The sequence below is a fragment of the Choloepus didactylus genome, chromosome 19 (assembly GCF_015220235.1).
Source record: "Choloepus didactylus isolate mChoDid1 chromosome 19, mChoDid1.pri, whole genome shotgun sequence".
NCBI classification, from domain to species: Eukaryota; Metazoa; Chordata; class Mammalia; order Pilosa; family Megalonychidae; genus Choloepus; species Choloepus didactylus.
Window position 1 is genome coordinate 21,548,877 of NC_051325.1, and position 24,538 is coordinate 21,573,414.

Genomic DNA, 24,538 nt, shown 5'->3' on the forward strand with positions numbered 1-24,538 from the left:
ACAAGAGAAGAGGGGGAAGACCTGGCAAAGGGAAGCAGTGTTGTCACTGTAGAGTAAAATAAGAATGAAGCCACATGTCTGATTCTTATCTTTGGGTAAACACACTTTGAACTACACCCAACCTACCCTGCTGGGACGATACAGGTTGCCGTGTTTCCTCTTCTCATAGGACTAAACTTGGGACATTCCCAGATGGAGGAGTCTGGCTGATATTTTTAGGGCTTTGAATTTAAGAACAGGCACAGCTTCAAGCTCTCGAAGTAACGAAGTATTTGTTACTTAAGTCCAATTATACTTTAGGCAAAGAGTTGGATTATTCCAGGTACTGAGTAAAGCAATAATCCACTTAGCCATGCTTATGAAAGACCAGATCCGCTTTGCTCCAGCAACCAGAACGTAGCTACCATGCTTTACATGTTGATAGTTCAGTGTGTTGATCCGCTGCCACACCAGCTCGCTCCTCTCAAGCCTTTCACAGATTTTCACAAGACTGACTTTGTGAGTTAGACTTGATGTGTTCACTTTTCGGCAAGATTGCTGATGCTCACATTTGTGGTGATTACACACCGTGGTATGTCATTCTAACTTTATAACAACATTGGATAATAGCACTTGGTTTGTGCACCTGCCTCGGCAACATCAAGTGTATTCTTTCCATTTTGGTTTCCATGTCTCAGAATTTTCTTACAAACCGAGAAGAAACTCTTGCTGTTGTTTTACAAACCTTCCAGCATTAGTTGGCTCATCTGAAACACACAAACACCCGACAGTTCTTTCCTGCGTCTCTGAGGAGTTGTGAAGATGAATTTAATTCCAGAGAAAGTGCCTGATTAAACATCACTATTATGTGAGAATCTCTCGCAGGTGTTAGCCTGTGGTTTGCTGAAATGGGAGACTCCCACACAGCCTGCAGAACATAAACCACAGTCCCCTGAATCCTCTGGTTCCATAACCCACAGCTGTGGCATTATAGAGCCTGACCCTAAAAACCAGAGAGGAAATGAAAGGATGCTAATGCTGGTCCATGGATCATTCCCTGTCTAGCTTCCGTGGTTCGGTGACTTTGTACTCCGCAGTGGGAAACTCCTGATTGGTTTTCCCTTTGCTCAAGGATTGTGGTGTGTGGACCCTGGGTGTTTGGGGAAGTTCCACCTAAAGCCTCTCCCAGTGGAAGTCTCCATTCAAGTAGAACACAGTGAGTTAGTTCCCTGCCATGAAGGGACTGGAATTCCTCTCGCTTCCATCTGCAAAACGTATAAAATGCATTGTGCCGGTTTGAGTGTATTGTGTCCCCCAAATGCCATTATCTTTGTGGTCTTGTGTGGGGCAGAAGTTTTGGTGTTGGTTAGATTTGCTTGGAGTGTGCCCCACCCAGCTGTGGGAAATAATTTTGATGAGATGTTCCCATGGAGGCTTGGCCCCACCCATTCGGGGTGGGCCTTGATCGGTGGAGCTATATAAATGAGCTGACTCAAAGAGGAAAGAGAGTGCAGCTGGGAGTGATGTTTTGAAGAGAAGCAAGCTTGCTAGAGAGGAACGTCCTGGGAGAAAGCCGTTTTGAGGCCGGAGCTTTGGAGCAGATGCCAGCTGCCTTCATAGCTAACAGAGGTTTTCCGGAGGCCATTGGCCATCCTCCGGTGAGGGTACACGATTGCTGATGTGTTGCCTTGGACGCTTTGTGGCCTTAAGACTGTAACTGTGTAGCGAAATAAATCCCCGTTTTATAAAAGCCAATCCATCTCTGGTGTTTTGCATTCTCCAGCATTAGCAAACTAGGACATGCATCATGACCATTTAAAGGCTTGTTTTCATGCCCTGCTTGTTATGAAAAGAATGGAGAGAAACTTCTCTCTAGGAGTAGTGGTGTGTGTTTTAAACTTAATCCTGGACTAACCCTTTAATACATATGACCTTTATGATGCAAAAGCAATACAGCTGCCTCTGGATTACAGATTTTTCAAAATCTTTGAATATTCATTTTGAAATTACTGCTGATTTAGCTCACTTGTGATTGTTTTTGTTGCTGTGGCATTGGAGCAATGCTCATCATGAGTCTTCGCTGTACAAAAACTTAAAAATTTCAAGTCCCAGAAGGAAAAACCTCTTTAAACAAGAATGCTTATATTCATGTCCTCTATTCCATTCAGAGTCTAACAGGCTTGTGGTAGATTATAGGAAAAGGAGACGAGTTCCCCTAATTATGTGGTTTCCTTCAACAACTTAGGAACCCAGCCTAAAGCAAAAGTGAAAAAAGAGCTATCAATACAGGTAAAGATTTAGTCTCCCTGAAGTTCTCAAAACAAGAAAGTTGCTTTTTGTTTCCTTGACTGCCATCTAGTGGTCAGTGGTGGAGTTGTCACTAAAACATGCTCTTATGAACATGCAGAAGGTTAAAAAAAGAGGTAAAGGAATATTATTGCAAACATGAGGCAATTATCCTTTCTAATAATTCTTACTTAAATGGGAAAGTCTTATTCCCTTTCCTGTTTCCTAGTCTGCATTCTTTCTTCATGAAAAGAATCACAACCATCAAATATTTAACTCTAACTTTCAGCATGGAAACAGGAAGATAAGCATGAGTAAGGTCAAGTCCTCTACCATGGAGGAGAGGCATGAAAGCAAATAATGAGCCATATGGTAAACTATCAAAAGAAGAATAGATGAGTCATCAGGGACACCCCAGAGAAAGCCTTTAACTCTGCACTGTGTTGTCGACCAGAAGAGTTTGAGTTGGGGCTTGAGTGGTGACTGAGAAGTTCTCCAGACAGACGAGAGGAAAAGAGCCTGTGGGAGAGTGGAAGGCTGTAGGGTGGGGAACAGTGAGAAACTGTCAGAAAGACAGGCAGGGGCTAGATCGTGGAGGGCATTTGGGGATAATAATAGTTAACTATCACTGTAACAACCTCAAAAACCTCAGGGACATGCAGCAACAAGCATTTCTTTCTCACTTATGACTGCAGGTAGGCTGGAGTAAGTGTGCTCTGTGTGTCTCTCATCCTTTCCTGGCAACAGTGGTTGGCCTGAACATGTGCTTTTCATGGCAAGCTCGGAGACACAAAAGGGAAAGCAGAAATAGCTGAGGCCTCACAGCTGAGGCTTGGAACTAGCACACAGTCTCTTCTATGCACTCTGTAGGCTAAAGCAAATCCGTTGGCTGAATCCAAATGAAGGAGCAGGGAAAATATTCTCCCCTTTGGTGGGAAGACCTGCAAAGTCACCTAGCAGAGGGCTTAGAGCTGGGAGGGGCAGGAAATGGGGCCAGCAACACAGTCTGCCACGAGTTCCTTCATGGAGAGGTTGAATTCAAGGTACCTGTGGATTTGTGTAAAAAGTGATTGGAAAACAATTATGGAGCTCAAAATAGAGGTCTGGCTTTGAGTTATAGATCCAGGAGTCCAAAGACCCCAAATGTGCAAATTTTGGAGCCCCACCTCCTACCAGCAGATTCGGAATCTCTGATGAGACCTGGGAATCTGCATTTTAAAAATTTCCCCCAGAAGATTCGTATTCACATTGTAGGTTGAGATCTGTGATTGGTGTATAATGAGAAAATAGAGAAAAGGATTTGGGAAGAACACCAAAAAGAAAAGGGGTGAAGAGAGGAAATGGCTCTCTCAAAGTATACTGGAAAGAATGGCAGGAGGTAGGAGAAAAACCAAGGAAGCAGGGTGTCCTGAAACCAGAGGTGAGAAGTGTAATACTCTTAATAGTGTCAAATGCTGCCCGCATGACAAATAGGAGGAGGACTGAAAAGACTCTTGTAAAATTTAGCAATCAGGAAATATTTTCTGAACAGGGTGTAGCACTGATTTCAGGAATCTCATTGTACCTGTTATTCAGAGGAAAAACACACTTGGCATGGACAAAAAATAAAGACACACTGTCTCTTCCATTTCTTCTTTCACAGATCCCATATTATCATGGTGAAATTGATCAATTCCGTGTCAAATTCATTTGTGGCTAATTATTAAAGCAAGAAAAGTGACATTGTTTGTGTCAAGTGGTTCTTTCATACCAGATATTATTATTCACAGCATCCTAAATGGGGAATATTTCTAACACTTAAGGCCTTATCTATTTATAGAGAGAATATTTCTAATACTTAAGGCTTAAATATTTGAATGGAGAAAGATTTCCTTCCTTTATTATTTATTCTGTCAGTTTTCTAAAACAAGTCAAAGACTGTGTAAGAGTATATTATCACTAATGCTTGGATTTCTAAGACAGAGTTCTAGAACATAGCACCCTATTCACATATCACACACTGTCTGAACACCAAGACCCATGACCCAGTCTGCAGTGATGCTGGGGACAGGTAGGGCAGCAGTACACTAACCAAGGACCTCCCAAGTGAAGAGGTTCTGGTATTGGGCTATCAAATTCTGATTTATCCTATCCCACCCCGATTCATGGCGCACCTTTATTTGAATGTGGTTTGCTCAAATGTATCTGAACCAAAAAAAGAAAGAAAGAAAGAAACAACAAACAAAACTATGAGTGTATTCACAACTCCATTTTAGATAAACACCTTGTACCCTCACTGGGGTAAGAGGGGAACAGTGTGGAGACAGCAATGCATTTGCTGATGAATTCACCCAGATCTGGGGAGCCCTAAGAAAGACCAGACCACAGATTGGGGGCTAAAAGACAGAGTTGAGACACCCCCCCCATCGAGACAAAGGATCTCTCAGCTAGCTTGAGCCAAGACCAGTGATAAACCAATGAACATCAATAAACCAGTGAACATCTGCTTCTTGAGAACTTTGTCTACTGTGGTCAAAACCAATGTTGACTGTGCAGTTTTAGATAAATCTTTGCTAGATTTCTCCTTCTGTGTGCCTTTTAAATGGCAGCTCTAATGCCCAGTGAACATTATATGACAAGCAAGCCAACAGTTCAGCAGCATCCCCAAGTCTTCAAATTAGGACTGGATTCTAGACCTAAAGCAATTCAGCTTTAGATCCTCAAAAAGGGGAAGCTTAGGAGGTGCAATGAAACATAGGAGAAATTTAATGTCTATGAAAACATGTGCATGAACCCCTGCCTTCTTTCTCTCTCTCTCTCTAGCTTTTAAAGATTCAAAACAGAACAAGAAACACAGTTGGGTTGGTAGACATTCCTTTCCAAATGATCTCAAGACCAATAAGTCTCTCAGCCAAAGCCCAGTTATCTACAAATCATTGCAGATAAACTAAAAGTCACTATTAATTATGTTTAACATTAAAAGTTTGCCAGAAGAGCCTGGGGGAGGAGAGCTGTGGACCATACCCCCTTATACCAGCCCATGACAGGCTGACAGGCACACCTGCTGGTCAGAAAACCACAGGGTGTGTCAGTCCTCTAAGAAAAACCATCAGGGAAACCGGATACTGAATATTTCCTCCTTCTGTGACCTGAGACTGTTCTCATCTGGGAAAACCTGATTGGGGTGGTCTAGGAGGTCAGATGCCTAGACAACAGAAAACTACAATTTACACTAAGAAAAATGAAGTTAGGGCCCAAAGGAACAAACTTACACTTCAACTGGGATACAGGAATTGAAACAACTAATGCTAAATGAATTCAAAAAGTTTACAGAAGATATGGCAAAAGAGATAAAGGTAGTGTTTATGAAAACACTGGGCATACATAAGGCAGAAATCAAAAGTTCAAAAAAACAACTAGCAGAATCTATGGAAATGAAAGGCACAACACAAGAGACAAAAGACATAATGGAAACATACAACAGCAGATCTCAGAGGCAGAAGAAAACACTCAGGAACTGGAGAACAAAACACCTGAAAGCCTACATGCAAAGAAGCAGATGGAGAAAAGAATGAAAAATATGAGCAACGTCTCTGGGAACTTAAGGACGAATGGAAATACAAGAATATACATATCATTGGTGTCCCAGAAGGTGAAGGGAAGGGAAAAGGGAAAGAAGCAGTAATAGAGGAAATAATCAATGAAAATTTCCCATCTCTTAAGAAAGACATACAATTATAGATCCAAGAAGCACAGCATACTCCAAACAGAATAGATACGAATAGGCCTACGCCAAGACACTTAATAATCAGATTATCAAACATCAAAGACAAAGAGAGAATCCTGAAAGCAGCAAGAGAAAAGCGATCCATCACATACAAAGGAAGCTTAATAAGACTATGTGCAGATCTCTCAGCAGAAACCATGGAGGCAAGAAGGAAATGGTATGATATATTTAAGATACTGAAAGAGAAAAACCACCAGCCAAGAATGCTATATCCAGCAAAAATGTCCTTCAAATATGAGGGAGAGCTCAAAATATTTCCCGACAAACAGACCATGAGAGACTTTGTGAACAAGACACCTGCCCTATAGGAAATACTAAAGGGAGCACTACAGCGTGATAGAAGACAGGAGTGAATCTGGTATACAATTTGGGGAGATGGTAGCACAGCAATGTAAGTACACTGAACAAAGATATCTATGAATATGGTTGAGAGAGGAAGGTTGGGAGCATGTGAGACACCAGAAGGAAGGAGGAAAGATAAAGCCTGGGACTATGTAACTCAGTGAAATCTAGTGTTCAACAATTGTGATAAAATGTACAAATACATTGTTTCACAAGGGAGAACAAGCAAATGTCAACCTTGCAAGGTGTTAAAACTGGGGAGGCATTGGGGGAGGGATGCAACCAACATAAACTAGAGACTATAACTAACAGAATCATTGTATTATGCTCCCTTTAATGTAACAAAGGCGATATACCAAGGTAAATGTAGATGGCGGGGGATAGGGGAGGAGTGTGAGACACTTGACATTGGTGGTGTTGTCTGACTCTTTATTCTACTTTGATTTAAGGTTATCTTTCCTTTTGCTGCTTCCTAGCTGCCTTTTTTTTCTTCTTCTTCTTTCTTTTGCCTCTCTACCCTCTTTGAATTTTCCTCCTGCTTTGTGGAAGAGATGTAGATGCCCTTATATAGATAGTGGTGAAGGTGGTGAACACATAATATGTGACTATACAGGGAACCATTGATTGTTTACTTAGGATGGAATGTATGGCATGTGTACAAAACCATCTTAAAAAAAAAATTGGTTGATGATGAAACCTTGAGAGCAATATACTGAGTGAAATGAGCCAGACACCTAAGGACAAATATTGCAGGGTCTCACAGATAGGAACTAATTCTTATAATATGTAAACATACAGATATGAAATAAAAGGTACCAAGATATAGGACGAGGCTGAAGAACGGGGAGTGGTTGCTTAGTATGAGCAGAATGTTCAACTAAGATGAACTTAAATGTTTGGAAATGAACAGAGGTGTTGGTAGCAAGATGTGAGAATAACTAACAGTGCTGAATGGTGCGTGAATGAGGTGGAAAGGGGAAGCTCAGAGTCATATATGTCACCAGAAGGAAAGTTGGAGGTTAAAAGATGGGAATGTATAAAACTGAATCCTATGGTGGGCAATGTCCATGATTAACTGTACAAATATTAGAAATCTCTTCCATGAACCAGAACAAATGTATGATAATACAACTAGGAGTTAATAATAGAGAGGCATATAGGGAAAAAAATATATACCTATTGCAAACTGTATACTACAGTTAGTAGTATTTCAATGTTCTTTCATAAACAGAACAAATGTACTATACTATACTATGAGTCAACAATAGAGGGGGGTTGCTTAGGGATAGGGGAGGATCCGAGTTTCCTTTTCTTTTTTTCTTTCTTTCTTCTTTTTTTCTTCGTCTTTCGCTTTATTTCTTGTCTGGAGTAATGAAAAGACTCTAAAAATTGAACAAAAATTAAGTGTGGTGATGGATGCACAGCTATCTGAGGGTACCGGAGGCAACTGATTGTACACTTTGGATCTTTGGATAATTGTATGGTATGTGAACAATCTCAATTAAAAAATTAAAAAAAAAAGTTAGCCAGAATATTTTACTGGGTATACATCTTTCCCTTGTATTACTTGTAATCCTTCCCTACATAATCAGAGAATTGAGAAGGGAAAACGTCTCTCAGGACAAGACTGCTTGGGTTCAAATCCCAGATCTGCTGCTTATGATTGGAGACCTCAGGCAATTTACCAAACCTGTCTATGCCTCAGTTTCCTGAATACCGAAATGTGGATACTACTGGTACCTCCTCCGTGAGGTTGCTGTGAGGATTAAATGAATTATTGTGAAGAATGTGCTTCAAAGGGTGCCTGGAACACAGAAAGGGCTTGATAATTGTGAGCTATTGTTATTGTGTCCAGAGACCTCCAAATATCTTTCAAAGGAATGATAACTTCCTTAAGGTTTTGAAACCTCTGAGGTTGGGGACTGCCAAAATTCAAGTCCCAAAGGGTAAGTGAGGCTGCTACCATGCAAACTCCACTGACCTCTCCACACTCATGTCTAAACAATTGGTGAGTGTTGGTTATTTCTATCTCCCAGAGTGAATTTTAACCCGACAACTAAGCCTGCACCAAAGAGAGGCACATCTAATGTAGGATTTCAATCTCCAAGGCCAGAGAGGAGAACCTTTTAAGGGCCCATGAAACGAACCATCCCTGCTGGTGGTTTACACTGCCTACCAGTACAGTCCCAACTATTCATCTTGTCAAAGTTTTACTGAAAAAAAATAGAACTTTCACTTTCTCCAGGTGTTCTCTGAATTAGGTGTTCTCTGCTTCTCTCTGCAAGTTCTGGTCTGAGCCTGAGCCTGAAATATCTGAAGCCTTCTGGAGTAAGGAAATGGGGGAGAGGAAAAAAGAAAAAAAAAAAAAAAAGAAAGACCCTCTTATAACTCAAATTTCTTTTTTGATATTATTTAAGACATGCAAAACCTAGAGGAGCTCCTGAGAGATGCTATAATCTATGGCCAACCTCGAATCCACAGAGCTTGGAAAAAGATTCTCATCCTGGTGGAAGGCATCTACAGGTACGCAAATAACCAGGGATATTTTAACACTTGGAGGCCCACAACAAGCTGATAAATGGAGAAAAGCTGACATCTCCTAGCTAAATGAAGAAATGAGTAAGATATAGGTATTAAGAAGGGATCAGAGCTAGAATTCCAATGTGGGCTGTTAAGTTGTAGGCAGAGAACCCCAGAGGCTGGCACATCTGCTAAGACCCCCTCAGAAATGTCCTCAAAGGGCATTGCTAACTTGCCTTGATTCCTTCCCTGACCTTTGGCTGCCCCAGAGTTTCAAAGATCTTTGAGGGCTGGGCCTGCTCAACGTCATGGCGCTCCTTGCCTTGAGTCTCTAGTGGACATCCATGGTAGATGGTCTGCCCAGATGCCCCTTACTGGATGGTACTCCCATCAGGGCAGACCATTCACCATAGACACCCACTAGAGATGTCAGGGCAAGGAGCATTGTGACGTTGACTAGGCCAACCCAAAAGATCTTTGAAATTCTGGAGCAGCCAAAGGTCACGGAAAGGCATCAGAATACAGAAGGCCTGTTCCTTTTCTTCAAGGTGGGAATAACCTGTGAAGCAATTTCTGATGCAGAACTGGAGGGGTGGGGGTGGGGCCGGGGTCTTAGCACCCAAAGGTGTCCTTATTCCTGAATTTTCCTGCCCCTTTTAATTAAGCGGAGCAGATAAGACAGTCACGAAGCCACCCAGAACTGCACTTTCATACTGCAGGTCATGATAGAGTTTGCTTCATTCTCTATTTGAATCGATTATTGTTACTGAAATGATAACCGCTGCCATTGTGGAAATTGCATCCAAGTATTTCTGCTATTGGGTGCCCTAATCCAAGAGTCAAGGAAACCTTATCTTAATGCTTTCTCCTTAATCAATGATGAAACAATCCTGATGTTAGAGGATTGGAGGGAAATGTTTCCTCTGAGATAATTATAGACAAGTGAAAAAAATATTAAAAGGAAGGAAATGAGGGCTTAACGTCTCAACTATGAGAAGTATGGCTGCAAAAGAGGCTTCATTTCTGTTATGTGAATAAATATCAAGCAGAAGAAGAAATGTGCCTCTATCCCTTTTGGAAAAAAAGAAGTGAAGCCCCTCAAATTTAAAATAAAAACAATAGCAACAATAATAAGCAGGAAATAGTTTATTGCTCAGTTTAATCCCACTATTTACAGCCCAGTGGCTGGCATTCTGGGTATCCCCTGCACTACAGCAGGGTTGCACAGTTGATATTTTTGAGTTTCTAGTAGCCTGCTATCTGCATAATCATTAAGTACCTCCTAAGGGCAGCCCTGAGAGTTATCTTTTTTTAAAGCAATTTTATTGAGATACATTCACACACCATACAGTCATCCAAAGTGTACAATCATTTGTTCACAGTATCATCATATAGTTGTGCATTCATCACCACAATCAATTTTTGAACAGTTTCATTACTCCAAAAATAAGAATAAGAATAAAAATTAAAATAAAAGTAAAAAAGAACACCCGAAATGCCCCCCCCACACACACCCATTATTCATTTACTTTTTGTCCCCATTTTTCTACTCATTTGTCCACACATTGGATAAAGGGAGTGTGAGCCACAAAGTTTTCACAATCACATGGTCACACTGAATAAGTTATATAGTTATATGATCATCTTCAAAATTCAAGAATACTTGATTGAAGTTCAACAGTTTGAGGTATTTCCTTCTAGGTATTCTAATAAACTAAAAACTAAAAAGGGATATCTATATAATGCATAAGAATAACCTCCAGAATGACCTCTCAACTCCATTTGAAATCTCTCAGCTACTGAAACTTTATTTTGTTTCATTTCTCTTCCCCCTTTTGGTCCAAGAAGGCTTTCTCAATCCCATGAAGCCAGGTCCAGGCTCATCCCCGGGATCATGTCCTACATTGCCAGGGAGATTTATACCCCTGGGAGTCATGTCCCACGTAGGGGGGAGGCAGCGAGTCCACCTCCGAAGTTGGCTTAGAGAGAGAGGCCACATCTGAGCAACAAGGAGGCCCTCTGGGGGTGACTCTCAGGCACAGTTATAAGTAGGCTTAGCCTCTCCTTTGCGGTAACAAGCTTCATGCAAGCCCCAAGATCAAGGGCTTGGCCTTCTAAACTGGTAGACCCCAATGCTTGTGAGAATATCATTAATTCCCCAGGTTGGAAAGTTTAATATTTCCACATTTTTCCCCATTCCCTCAAGGGGGCTTTGCAAATACTTTTTATTCTCTGCCCAAATTGAGAGTGTGTCCTTTTTATGAGACTTTGAGTTCCCTCTAGAACAGCAGTTCTAAGCTGGAGGCAATTTTGCCCTCCATTCCTGCCTCAGGGATATCTGGCAATTTTTAGCTGTTACAACTTGGGCAAGGTGCTACTGGAATCTAGTGGTAAGGGGCCAGGGATGTGGCTAAACCTACAATGCACGGGGCAACCTCCCACAATGAAGAATTACCGAGTTCAGAGTGTCAGTAGTGTCAGGATTAAGAAACCCTGGTCTAGAATGATTAACTACCTACTAGCCCTGAACTTGCTACTTTCACGAAAAATAACCACATGGTGACTCTATGCTGTCGTAACCCCAAGCAAGTTTCTTTCTCCTTGTGTGACCCATGCCAATTGCAACACGTTGTAAGGCCTGGGAAGGGAGCAAACAGCCCTTATCTAAACACCTGTCATTCAGCCTGGCTTAGCTGGAGGACAGATCAGCTGAGGGAAAGCAGGCCAGCCACCTCCTTCCATCAGAGTAAACAGAACCCAAATGCAAATAAGCAGAACTTGGCTCCACTAAAGGAAAGTTATGTTGCAAGCACTTTGATCGTGGCTGCAATTAAGTGGACCACCAGCATTGACTGTCAAATTTTCCCATCAGTTAAGCAGATAAACTGCTCCAGCAGCAGGCCTTGTTAATGGCTGTGCCAGGAGGACGGGGGATCCAGGTGTGGACCTCCCACCCCAAGCTCAGCTTAGCCATAGAGACTGCTCAGCCATCCATTGCTGGGTAACAAATGCTCCAATGCATGGTGGCTTATGTGGCAATGATTTATGATTTCTCATGACACCGTGGGTTGTCTGGACCCACTGGGCCATTCTTCTGCCCCATGAGGTCCTGACTGGAGGTCACCTATGTGGCTGCATTCAGCTGGGAGCTTGGGTAGGGCTGGAATATCCAACATGGGCTTGTTCACATCTGGGTCCTTGGAGCTGACTGTCAATGGGGGAGTTCTGTTCTCTTCCAGATGGCCCTCTCTTTACATAGCCTCTCCCATTCAGTTGTCCAGCCATTACTAGTTAATTACTAGTTACAGCATGGAGTCCGGCTTCCAAGACAGTGAAAGTAAAAGCTGTCCAGCCTCTCAAAGACTAGGCATAGCTCTAGTACAACATCACTCCTGCTCTAGAGTCAAAGCAAGCCACAGGGCCGGCCCAGACTCAAGCAGAGGGCAAAGAGACTCTGCCCAATATGGGAGGAATGGGGTGTGTGTGTACTGGGATGGGAAGAATTGCAGGCAGCCATCTTTGGAGGCATCTACTGCAGTAGCTCAATTAACCTGGGATTTATAGAAGTCTCTACTTCCCAGGAAATTTCTTTACAGAGAGCTTGCTCTTAATTTCACCTGCACAGGAATCTTGCCCTTAAAAGAAAGCATGACATAGAAGGCATCATTCATACACAGGAAGCAGGGCACCTCCTTAGAACCTTCTGGGACCCCAGTTTCCACATCTATAAAATAGGACTACATTAGAGTGGACTTCTAGAGCTGTGAACCTCAGAGGAATAGGCTTCATGTGGATTTCTAATTCACTACTAGTGCCAGACAATGGAATTATTTCCTGTGCAATTCTCCTAAGCGACAGGTTAAGAAATGTGAAATCAGTAGTTCATAATTGTACTTCTACTTTTTAGAGGCATATTATGGACACAAAGCCCCCTTTGGATTTTCACCACCAGTCTTTTTTCGTCTCTTGTGTGTGGTCAGCCAGCACAGACAAAGTACCCTCACCCCAGGAAGCCCACATAAATCATTTTTTTTTCATAACTGCAGAAGAGAGCAGTCAAAGTTTCAGGCAATTTTCAAGGTGAAAGAAGGCTGGGTACCGAGTCTGAGAAGTCAGAGGAAATCTGCAAAAGCAGCAATAGTAATAATAATAATAATATCACCATCCATAGATGATCTAGGAATTATTATTTATATGAAGACTATAGAGGCACCCAGGAGGCTGGCCTGGGACCTGGGTTCCAATCCAACTGCCACGTGCCCTTCCCCGTGTTCTCGTGGGATCACATAAGCAAGTGCTTGGCAGAAAGCCTGGCCCATAGTAAACCCCCAACCAAGGTAGCTGTCTTCATCCTCACATGTATTTTCAGTTGAGGATGTTGAGGCTCAGGAAACAATAAGCCATCTGCGTAGTGAAGCAGCTTGCTTTTCATCCACCTGAGGATGGATGCCAGAGGAAGCTCACATTTACCATGTACCCGAGATAGACACTTTTTACATGAGCAATCTTGAATGAGACTCCCCATAACCTGGTGGTTATTGGGGAGATGAAGAAACTAGGGCTTAGAAGCCTAGATAACTTGCTGCAGGGCACAAACTAGGAGGAAGCAGAGCTGGGATTCAAACCAGGTGGCCCTGCTGGACAGAGGCCTTACCTAAACACAAGAGTCAGCCCATGGGTCCACATGCAATGACGAAGAAAGGGACATGGAAGGTCACTGTTTGACTTTCACCACTGACCTATCTGGGCCTTGGATTCTTCATAGAAAAAATAATGGAACTGAAACTTAAAGTCTAAAATTCCATGATTCCATTACTTTTGTTTAAAAGTACAGTAGTAGTATTTTAGTGTTCTGGTATGTATTTTCCTTTAAGTATTACTTTGGAGTTATAGTTTTCTAGTTTTGTGCCTCTGAGAAGTCTAGATCTCTTGTCCTTCATAGTTGAGAAACCTCAATATTGCTTAAAAATATATGGGAACAGAGTTTCCCAAATGATCCAGGACAAAAACTAGTATAGCTGGAGCCCAAACTTTCAAAAGAAAATGAATCAAGAAATAGTACTCAGCCCTTCCAAAAACTACATATATAACTATATGCTGAATTCTCTGAGTGCCACTACTACAAGAATATAAGCTGTTCGTTCCTAAATAATGTAAGTTCAGGATTAAGAACTTCACTGGTAAACTCTATCCTGTATCTGTCTAGTTTAAACAAATACAGACAAAGAATAAGAAAATAGTGACTATTTTAAATGAGTGTTACCTCCTTTTTTTTCTCTTTCCACATTCTTTTCTTGTCTTGGGTTATAACGTGGGCCCACCAAGGAGACTTTTCCACCATGTAAGTTGGCAAACCAGTGGTTTAATTCCAAATCCTGCCAGTGGGTAATATGGTTTATATGCAGAGGGGAAGGTGGTGAGAGGGAGATTTTAAAAAGGAGTCTTGTCACTTAGCTAACGCATTATGTAATAGAAAAGATATAAAGACTTATTCACTGGCTTGCTGATTTAAGAAGAATTCAAGTCCCTGCAGAGAGCTTTATATTGACTGGTGGAATTATCTGTACACACAGTTGTATTTTACTTGTTTTTCTTCTCCCGAAGTCCAAATTAAAACACAACCTTCCATTCAGGGAGAAAGAATCAAAAGCTGTTCTTGTTTTCTTTATCATTTTGGGTACTGTACTCTTTGACAGCAATTTGTGGAGAATTAAATAGATAGCCTTTCAATGCACACATCAAACTCAATAACACCCTGTAGGAAATGTTTCATTCAAATTTGGTCACTCAGAAAATGAAAACTTGGTGTGGTCTGAATATAACTCTTTATAAAAGCTATGTTCTCCCTAGGATTCTATACGTGCCCTGCAGTTAACTCCAGAAATGACCAGAATGGAAGAATCATTAATCTTAGAAGAAGAAAGATAAACCAGGTGGGGCAGGCTCCAAACGTCAGCTAGCCATCCCACCCCCAACCCCCGCCCCAAGGATGGCTTATTTGCTGGCTTGAGTGTCTGCAAACTCTGTTCAACATTAACTGTAGCTCCTGCCAAATCCAGTTCCAGAACAAAGACATGTCAGGGTTTTAGCATATTTGCATTGCCAATTTCTAACATTTTAAAGATGAGAAGAAGATTCTAGAATTCTGAGGGCAGAAACCCATTTAGTATATATGACACCCACAGCGATGCCCACATGCCTCATTGCTAGAAGATTCAACACAGAACATTATTATGCAGGGCTTCCGAATCCTCATCTTAGGCTTCACCACAACCCTTTCCTCCTAAGCAACAACTCCTGAGAACGGTAACAGTCGGCGGGGGGCTCATCATGTACCAGCCACTTTATTTTGAGTCATTGTTACAGCTACTCCCTGAGGGGGAGAGGGGTCCTATCATCATCCTTATTTGACGTAGGAGGAAACCAAGGCAAAGATGCCATGTAAGTTCACAGTTAGTAAGTGGTGTGGCCACAATCCGAGCTTATGCGGTTAGTCGGCCGTGCTGCCTCCCCCCCATTAGGAGCAACTTCAACAAGCAATTAATCTAAGAAAATCTTGTCACTAACTCACAAACTTACATAAGAGAAGAAGGCTCTCTTGGGTCTTCATGTCATTCAGATTTGAAAACCATCGAAACCGAGCTTGTGAAAATCGCAAAAGGCTACTTTGGATGATCATGTGTGCAACCAGCTGAACAGCTTTGATGGAACTGGCCTAATACTTGAATTTAAATTAAATTTTATAAGCTAAATTTAATCTGATGAGTAAATTAATTAGGCAGAGGGGAGAGTTCACCTCCACTGTTGGATTCAGTTGATTAGCTCTTGAATTAAATTGACAGGTTTGAAAAGTTTGACTTGCTCCTTTGTGTGCATGTGAGTCTTTGTGTTTCCCCGGAATCCGCCTGACAGTACAGTGTAGAGAGACACAGTTTACAATTAGAAAGTGTTCTGAGAACTAAGTCAACACAGAAGTTCTTTTACATCCATTGAGTGCTAGATGGGCCACATGAACATGACATTTCAATTTTACTTATTTATTTACTTCATAAGTTTCCCTTTGCAGGAAAACTTGAACTGGTTTTGCAGTTTACAATACCATGAAAACTAAAGCACAGAGGGATAAAAACAAAGGGTTCATCTACAGCAGTGGTTCTCAAAGTGGGGTCCTCCATCATCAGCAGCAGCATCTCTTGGAAGCTGGAAACTGACTAGAAATGCAAATTCTCAGCCCGTCCCACAGACCTATTGGATCAGAAATTCTCTGGGAGTGGGGACCCAGTGACCTCTGTTTTAACAAGCCCTGCAGGGGGTTCTGACACTCCTCAAGTTGGAGGACCTCTGCCCTAAAGGAACAGAAAGAGGCAATGCTACCAGGCTGAACGTTCAGTAAACCTCTTACTTCCAGTGAGCACTGAACAGGGCCTAAGAACTTGGATTGCGCTTTAATGAGCACTATGCTAAAATTAAGTTTTTGTGTGTGTTCTTTTTTTTTTTTTTTTCCATGTATTTCGGGGTACTGTGGTTAGGTGCATAAATGTTTATGATTGTTATGTCTTCTTGGTGAATTGATACTTTTAATATATAGTGTCCTTCTTTGTCTTTTAATTTTCTCTAATCTTTTTTTTTTTTAATCTTCATTTTATTGAGATATATTCACATACCACGCAGTCATACAAAACAAATCGTACTTTCGATTGTTTACAGTACCATTACATAGTTGTACATTCATCACCCAAATCAATCCCTGACACCTTCATTAGCACACACACAAAAATAACAAGAATAATAATTAAAGTGAAAAAGAGCAATTGAAGTAGAAAAGAACACTGGGTACCTTTGTCTGTTTGTTTCCTTCCCCTATTTTTCTACTCATCCATCCATAAACTAGACAAAGTGGAGTGTGGTCCTTATGGCTTTCCCAATTCCCTTGTCACCCCTCATAAGCTACATTTTTATACAACTGTCTTCGAGATTCATGGGTTCTGGGTTGTAGTTTGATAGTTTCAGGTATCCACCACCAGCTACCCCAATTCTTTAGAACATACAAAGGGTTGTCTAAAGTGTGCATAAGAGTGCCCACCAGAGTGACCTCTCGGCTCCTTTTGGAATCTCTCTGCCACTGAAGCTTATTTCATTTCCTTTCACATCCCCCTTTTGGTCAAGAAGATGTTCTCCGTCCCACGATGCCGGGTCTACATTCCTCCCCGGGAGTCATATTCCACGTTGCCAGGGAGATTCACTCCCCTGGGTGTCTGATCCCACGTAGGGGGGAGGGCAGTGATTTCACCTTTCAAGTTGGCTTAGCCAGAGAGAGAGGGCCACATCTGAGCAACAAAGAGGCATTCGGGAGGAGGCTCTTAGGCACAACCATAGGGAGGCCTAGCCTCTCCTTTGCAGCAACTGTCTTCCCAAGGGTAAAACCTGTGGTAGAGGGCTCAACCCATCAAACCACCAGTCCCCTATGTCTGTGGTCATGTTAGCAACCATGGAGGTGGGGTAGGCGAATACCCCTGCATTCTCCACAGGCTCCTCAAGGGGGCACTACATCTTTTTTTTTTCTTTGTTTTTCTTTTTTTTTTTTAACTTTCCCTTCTTTTTTAAATCAACTGTATGAAAAAAAATTTAAAAAGAAAACAAAATACAATAAAAGAACATTTCAAAGAGACCATAACAAGGGAGTAAGAAAAAGACAACTAACCTAAGATAACTGCTTAACTTCCAACATGTTCCTACTTTACCCCAAGAAAGTTACCTAATGTAGCAACATTTCTGTGAACTTGCTCCTACTATATCCATCAGAAATTAACAGACCATAGTCATTCCTGGGCATCCCCAGAACGTTAAATAGCTTATCTGTTCTTCTTGGATTATTGTTCCCCCTTCCTTAATTGCTCTCTATTGCTAGTTCCCCTACATTCTACATTATAAACCATTTGTTTTACATTTTTCAAAGTTCACATTAGTGGTAGCATATAATATTTCTCTTTTTGTGCCTGGCTTATTTCGCTCAGCATTATGTCTTCAAGGTTCATCCATGTTGTCATATGTTTCACGAGATCGTTCCTTCTTACTGCCGCGTAGTATTCCATCGTGTGTATATACCACATTTTATTTATCCACTCATCTGTTGAAGGACATTTCGGTTGTTTCCATCTCTTGGCAATTGTGAATAATGCTGCTATGAACATTGGCGTGGAGATATCTGTTCGTGTCACTGCTTTCCGATCTTCCGGGTATATACCGAGAAGTGCAATCGCTGGATCGAATGGTAACTCTATATCTAGTTTTCTAAGGAACTGCCAGACTGACTTCCAGAGTGGCTGAACCATTATACAATCCCACCAACAATGAATAAGAGTTCCAATTTCTCCACATCCCCTCCAGCATTTGTAGTTTCCTGTTTGTTTAATGGCAGCCATTCTAACCGGTGTTAGATGGTATCTCATTGTGGTCTTAATTTGCATCTCTCTAATAGCTAGTGAAACTGAACATTTTTTCATGTGTTTCTTGGCCATTTGTATTTCCTCTTCAGAGAACTGTCTTTTCATATCTTTTGCCCATTTTATAATTGGGCCGTCTGTACTATTGTCATTGAGTTGTAGGATTTCTTTATATATGCAAGATATCAGTCTTTTGTCAGATACATGGTTTCCAAAAATTTTTTCCCATTGAGTTGGCTGCCTCTTTACCTTTTTGAGAAATTCCTTTGAGGTGCAGAAACTTCTAAGCTTGAGGAGTTCCCATTTATCTGTTTTCTCTTTTGTTGCTTGTGCTTTGGGTGTAAAGTCTAGGAAGTGGCCGCCTAATACAAGGTCTTGAAGATGTTTTCCTACATTATCTTCTAGGAGTTTTTTGGTACTTTCTTTTATCTTGAGATCTTTCGTCCATTTTGAGTTAATTTTTGTGTAGGGTGTGAGGTAGGGGTCCTCTTTCATTCTTTTGGATATGGATATCCAACTCTCCCAGCCCCATTTGTTGAAAAGACCATTATGACTCAGTTCAGTGACTTTGGGGGCCTTATCAAAGATCAGTTGGCCATAGATCTGAGGGTCTATCTCTGAATTCTCAATTCGATTCCATTGATCTATATGTCTATCTTTGTGCCAGTACCATGCTGTTTTGGCAACTGTGGCTTTATAATAAGCTTCCAAGTCAGGGAGTGTAAGTCCTCCCACTTCGTTTTTCTTTTTTAGAGTGTCTTTAGCAATTCGAGGCATCTTCCCTTTCCAAATAAATTTGATAACTAGCTTTTCCAAGTCTGCAAAGTAGGTTGTTGGAATTTTGATTGGGATTGCATTGAATCTGTAGATGAGTTTGGGTAGAATTGACATCTTAATGACATTTAGTCTTCCTATCCATGAACATGGAATATTTTTCCATCTTTTAAGGTCCCCTTCTATTTCTTTTAGTAGAGTTATGTAGTTTTCTTTGTATAGGTCTTTTACATCTTTGGTTAAGTTTATTCCTAGGTACTTGATTTTTTTAGTTGCTATTGAAAATGGTATCTTTTTCTTGAGTGTCTCTTCAGTTTGTTCATTTCTAGCATATAGAAACATTACTGACTTATGTGCATTAATCTTGTATCCCGCTACTTTGCTAAATTTGTTTATTAGCTCTAGTAGCTGTATCGTCGATTTCTCAGGGTTTTCTAGATATAAGATCATATCATCTGCAAACAATGACAGTTTTACTTCTTCTTTTCCAATTTGGATGCCTTTTATTTCTTTGTCTTGCCGGATTGCCCTGGCTAGCACTTCCAGCACAATGTTGAATAACAGTGGTGACAGCGGGCATCCTTGTCTTGTTCCTGATCTTAGATGGAGGGCTTTCAGTCTCTCACCATTGAGTACTGTGCTGGCTGTGGGTTTTTCATATATGCTCTTTATCATGTTGAGGAAGTTTCCTTCAATTCCTACCTTTTGAAGTGTTTTTATCGAAAATGGATGTTGGATTTTGTCAAATGCTTTTTCAGCATCTATTGAGATGATCAATTGATTTTTCCCTTTTGACTTGTTAATGTGTTGTAATCCATTGATTGATTTTCTTATGTTGAACCATCCTTGCATGCCTGGAATGAACCCCACTTGGTCATGGTGTATGATTTTTTTAATGTGTCTTTGGATTCGATTTGCAAGTATTTTGTTGAGGATTTTTGCATCTATATTCATTAGGGAGATTGGCCGGTAGTTTTCCTTTTTTGTAGCATCTTTGCCTGGTTTTGGTATTAGATTGATGTTAGCTTCATAAAATGAGTTTGGTAGTGTTCCATTTTCTTCAATGTTTTGAAAGAGTTAAGAGTAAGATTGGTGTCAGTTCTTTCTGGAAAGTTTGGTAGAATTCCCCTGTGAAGCCATCTGGCCCTGGGCATTTATTTGTGGGAAGATTTTTGATGACTGATTGGATCTCTTTGCTTGTGATGGGTTCGTTGAGGTCTTCTATTTCTTCTCTGGTCAGTCTAGGTTGTTCATATGTTTCCAGGAAATTGTCCATTTCCTCTACATTATCCAGTTTGTTGCCATACAGTTGTTCATAGTATCCTCTTATAATTTTTTAATTTCTTCAGGATCTGCAGTTATGTCACCTTTTTCATTCATTATTTTGTTTATATGGGTCTTCTCTCTTTTTGATTTTGTCAGTCTAGCTAGGGGCTTGTCAATCTTGTTGATCTTCTCAAAGAACCAACTTTTGGTGATATTTATCCTCTCTATTGTTTTTTTGTTCTCTATGTCATTTATTTCTGCTTTAATCCTTGTTATTTCTTTTCTTGTACTTGGTTTAGGATTGGTTTGCTGTTCATTTTCTAGCTTCTTCAGTTGATCCATTAGTTCTTTGATTTTGGCTCTTTCTTCCTTTTTGATATATGCGTTTAGTGCTTTAAATTTCCCCCTTAGCACTGCTTTTGCTGCATCCCATAGGTTTTGGTATGTTGTGTTCTCATTTTCATTCGTCTCTATATATTTAGCAATTTCTCTTGCTAGTTCTTCATTAACCCACTGATTGTTTAGGAGTGTGTTGTTTAACCTCCAGGTATTTGTGAATTTTCTAAGTCTCTGATGGTTATTGACTTCTAATTGTATTCCATTGTGGTCAGAGAATGTGCTTTGAATAATTTCAATCTTTTTAAATTTATTCAGGCTTGTTTTATGTCCCAGCATATGATCTATTCTGGAGAATGTTCCGTGAGCACTAGAAAAGTATGTGTATCCTGGTGATTTGGGATGTAATGTCCTGTATATGTCTGTTAAATCTAATTCATTTATCAGATTGTTTAGGTTTTCAATTTCCTTATTGGTCTTCTGTCTGGTTGATCTATCTATAGGAGAGAGTGATGTGTTGAAGTCTCCCACAATTATTGTGGAAACATCAATTGCTTCCTTTAGTTTTGCCAGTGTTTCTCTCATGTATTTTGTGGCACCTTGATTGGGTGCATAGACATTTACGATTGTTATTTCTTCTTGCTGAATTGCCCCTTTTATTAGTATGTAGTGGCCTTCTTTGTCTCTCAAAACATCCCTGCATTTGAAGTCTATTTTATCTGAGATTAATATTGCTACACCTGCTTTCTTTTGGCTGTAGCTTGCATGAAATATTTTTTTCCATCCTTTCACTTTCAGTTTCTTTGTGTCCCTGTGTCTAAGATGAGTCTCTTGTATGCAACATATTGATGGTTCATTGTTTTTGATCCATTCTGTGAATCTATATCTTTTAATTGGGGAGTTTAATCCATTTACATTCAACGTTATAACCGTGAAGGCATTTCTTGAATCAGCCATCTTATCCTTTGGTTTATGTTTGTCATATTTTTCCCCTCTGTCTATTAATATCCTTTATTGTACCCATACCGAATCTCTTTAGTACTGAACCTTTCTCCAAGTCTCTCTGTCCTTTCTTTGTTTCTCTGTCTGTAGGGCTCCCTTGAGTATCTCCAGTAGGGCAGGTCTCTTGTTAGCAAATTCTCTCAGCATTTGTTTGTCTGTGAAAAATTTAAGCTCTCCCTCAAATTTGAAGGAGAGCTTTGCTGGATAAAGTATTCTTGGCTGGAAATTTTTCTCACTCAGAATTTTAAATATATCGTGCCACTGCCTTCTTGCCTCCATGGTGGCTGCTGAGTAGTCACTACTTAGTCTTATGCTGTTTCCTTTGTATGTGGTGAATTGCTTTTCTCTTGCTGCTTTCAGAACTTGCTCCTTCTCTTCTGTGTTTGACAGTGTGATCAGTATATGTCTCGGAGTGGGTTTATTTGGATTTATTCTATTTGGAGTTCGCTGAGCATTTATGATTTGTGTATTTATGTTTTTTAGAAGATTTGGGAAGTTTTCCCCAACAATTTCTTTGAATACTCTTCCTAGACCTTTACCCTTTTCTTCCCCTTCTGGGACACCAATGAGTCTTATATTCGGATGTTTCATATTATCTATCATATCCCTAAGGTCCATTTCGATTTTTTCAATTTTTTTCCCCATTCTTTCTTTTATGCTTTCATTTTCCATTCTGTCATCTTCCAGGTCACTGATTCGTTGTTCAACTTCCTCTAGTCTTGTACTATGAGTGTCCAGAATCTTTTTAATTTGGTCAACAGTTTCTTTAATTTCCATAAGATCATCCATTTTTTTATGTAGTCTTGCAATGTCTTCTTTATGCTCTTCTAGGGTCTTCTTGATTTCCTTTGTCTCCCGTACTATGGTCTCATTGTTCATCTTTAGTTCTTTGAGTAGCTGCTCTAGGTGCTGTGTCTCTTCTGAACTTTTGATTTGGGTGCTTGGGCTTGGGTTATCCATATCGTCTGGTTTTTTCATATGCTTTATAATTTTCTGTTGTTTTTGGCCTCGTGGCATTTGCTGAACTTGATAAGGTTCTTTTAGGATTTGTAGACCAATTGAAGTCCTTATCTCTAATTTATCAGATCTACAGCTTCGTGGAGTACACTTTCTCTAACTAACCAGCAGGTGGCGTCCATGAGCCACCTGTTCTCCACAAGCCATTTCTCCCCTGTTTAGCTTTTTGGTGAGTGGGGGAGTGAGTCTTGTGGGGTCCACTTGGTGTACCAAGCTTGCGTGTGTAGTTGGTGTTGCCTGGCCTGTATATGGGGCGTGTTTCTGGGCAGTCAGGGAGGGGGGGTGGCCCTAACAATCAAATCTCCCTGGTGATCCTAGAGTTTTAAAGCTGCTGCAATAGTCTAATCCTTCAGTTCAGTCCTGCCACAGTTTGTCTCTGCCACTGACCCACAAGTCCTTGGTATTGGCGTATGGCTCCTGAGACTTGCAAGTGGGCCCCTCTTCCAGGCCGTGCACCCCGGGTCCTCTGTTGAGGGATGACTGTGCTATATCACAGGTGAGTGCCGTCCCCCCAGGGCAGTTCTGGGCTGCTGGGCTGTGTAGGGAGGCTCCCAGTCTGCTGAAATGATGGCTGAATGGGGCTTTGTTAATTCACACTGCTCCACCTTCCCAACTCTGGGACAATCAGCTGAGGTTGCAGGGAAGGCTAATGTCCACGCCCAGTTTTGTGGAGTGTGCCTGTTATTTGAAGCACTTCCGTCACACTGGGTTGTCTGGGGCAGCTCTGAGCTATGGGGCTGGCGATGGGCAGGAGTGTTTCCTGTCCACCAGGATGATGGCTGTGAGCGGACACCCCCCTTTTCTTGGGAAGTTGTGGTGTTTAGTAAATTTTCTCAGCCACTGGATTATTGCGTTTTGTCTCAGAGCTCTGTTAGTTCTGCTCTTGACTTGACCTGCCCAAATTGCAAGTCTTTGAAGCTTTCTGTATTGGGCTTCTTAGAGTAATTGTTTTAGAAAAAGAAAAAAGGATTAAAAAAAAAAAAAAAAAAGGGCCCTCCTCAGAGATCTAATGCGTTATTGAAATGCTAAGAGACAAAGCAACCAGGGCCATTAAGGAAAGGTCCACAGGGCAGAGAGATCAGCTTTTCTTTGGGATTTGCATATGCCCCTCAGGGCCTGAGCTGGGGCCTGAGCTCTGCCCTTCCCCTTTCTATGTTCACCAGAACTCCAAAAATCCTCCGCTTTTATTTTGGAGTTTTTCGTGTTGTTTTTTTCTATGCCTGTCTCCTCTCTGCTGGGCTGGCTGCTCTCAGATTCTCTGGTGTCTGGTCTCCATCTATCTATGGTTGGAGTTTGGATCAGTAGAATGAGTTTCTGATAAGGGCTGCCACTGCAGTTCTCCCTTCTCCTTCCCGGAGCTGACAGCCCCTCCTCCCACGGGACTGAGCCTGGCAGGGTGGGGTGTGGGTCCCCTGGCTGCAAAAACTTACAGATTTCGCTGATCTCAGCAGTTCCACGTTTTCATGAGTGTTGTATGAAGTATGCCCAAAGACAGATTGCTCTGTGGTGTCCAGTCCACGCAGTTCCTGGCTTTCTACCTACTTTCCTGGAGGAGTAACTAAAACATACAGCTCACCAGTCTGCCATCTTGCCCCGCCTCTCCTGTCTCTGTGTGTGTTCTTAATTCCATCTTTTAATCTTCAGCAATTCAAGCCAGTGATTATGTCAGAGAAACCTGGCCAAACAGAATTGGCAGGCCAATAAAGGTGGATCACCATAGATTAATATAACTCAAACTACCAAAATAACTCAAATAACCCAGAAAGCAATATTGTCAGCCTAGTTATACTAATCAGCTTTACAAATA

The 24,538-nt window shown here is 41.2% G+C and overlaps 1 protein-coding gene across 2 annotated transcripts in view; it reads left to right on the plus strand.

Annotated features, from left to right (window-relative positions):
- LOC119515819 (serine palmitoyltransferase 3-like) overlaps positions 1-24,538 on the plus strand; it is a 169,442-nt gene that overhangs the window by 81,224 nt on the left and 63,680 nt on the right. For both annotated transcript variants that reach the window (XM_037812014.1, XM_037812015.1), the window contains exon 7: positions 8,791-8,896. In XM_037812014.1, coding sequence (XP_037667942.1) covers positions 8,791-8,896 — 106 coding nt within the window. The remainder of the gene's footprint in view (positions 1-8,790; positions 8,897-24,538) is intronic.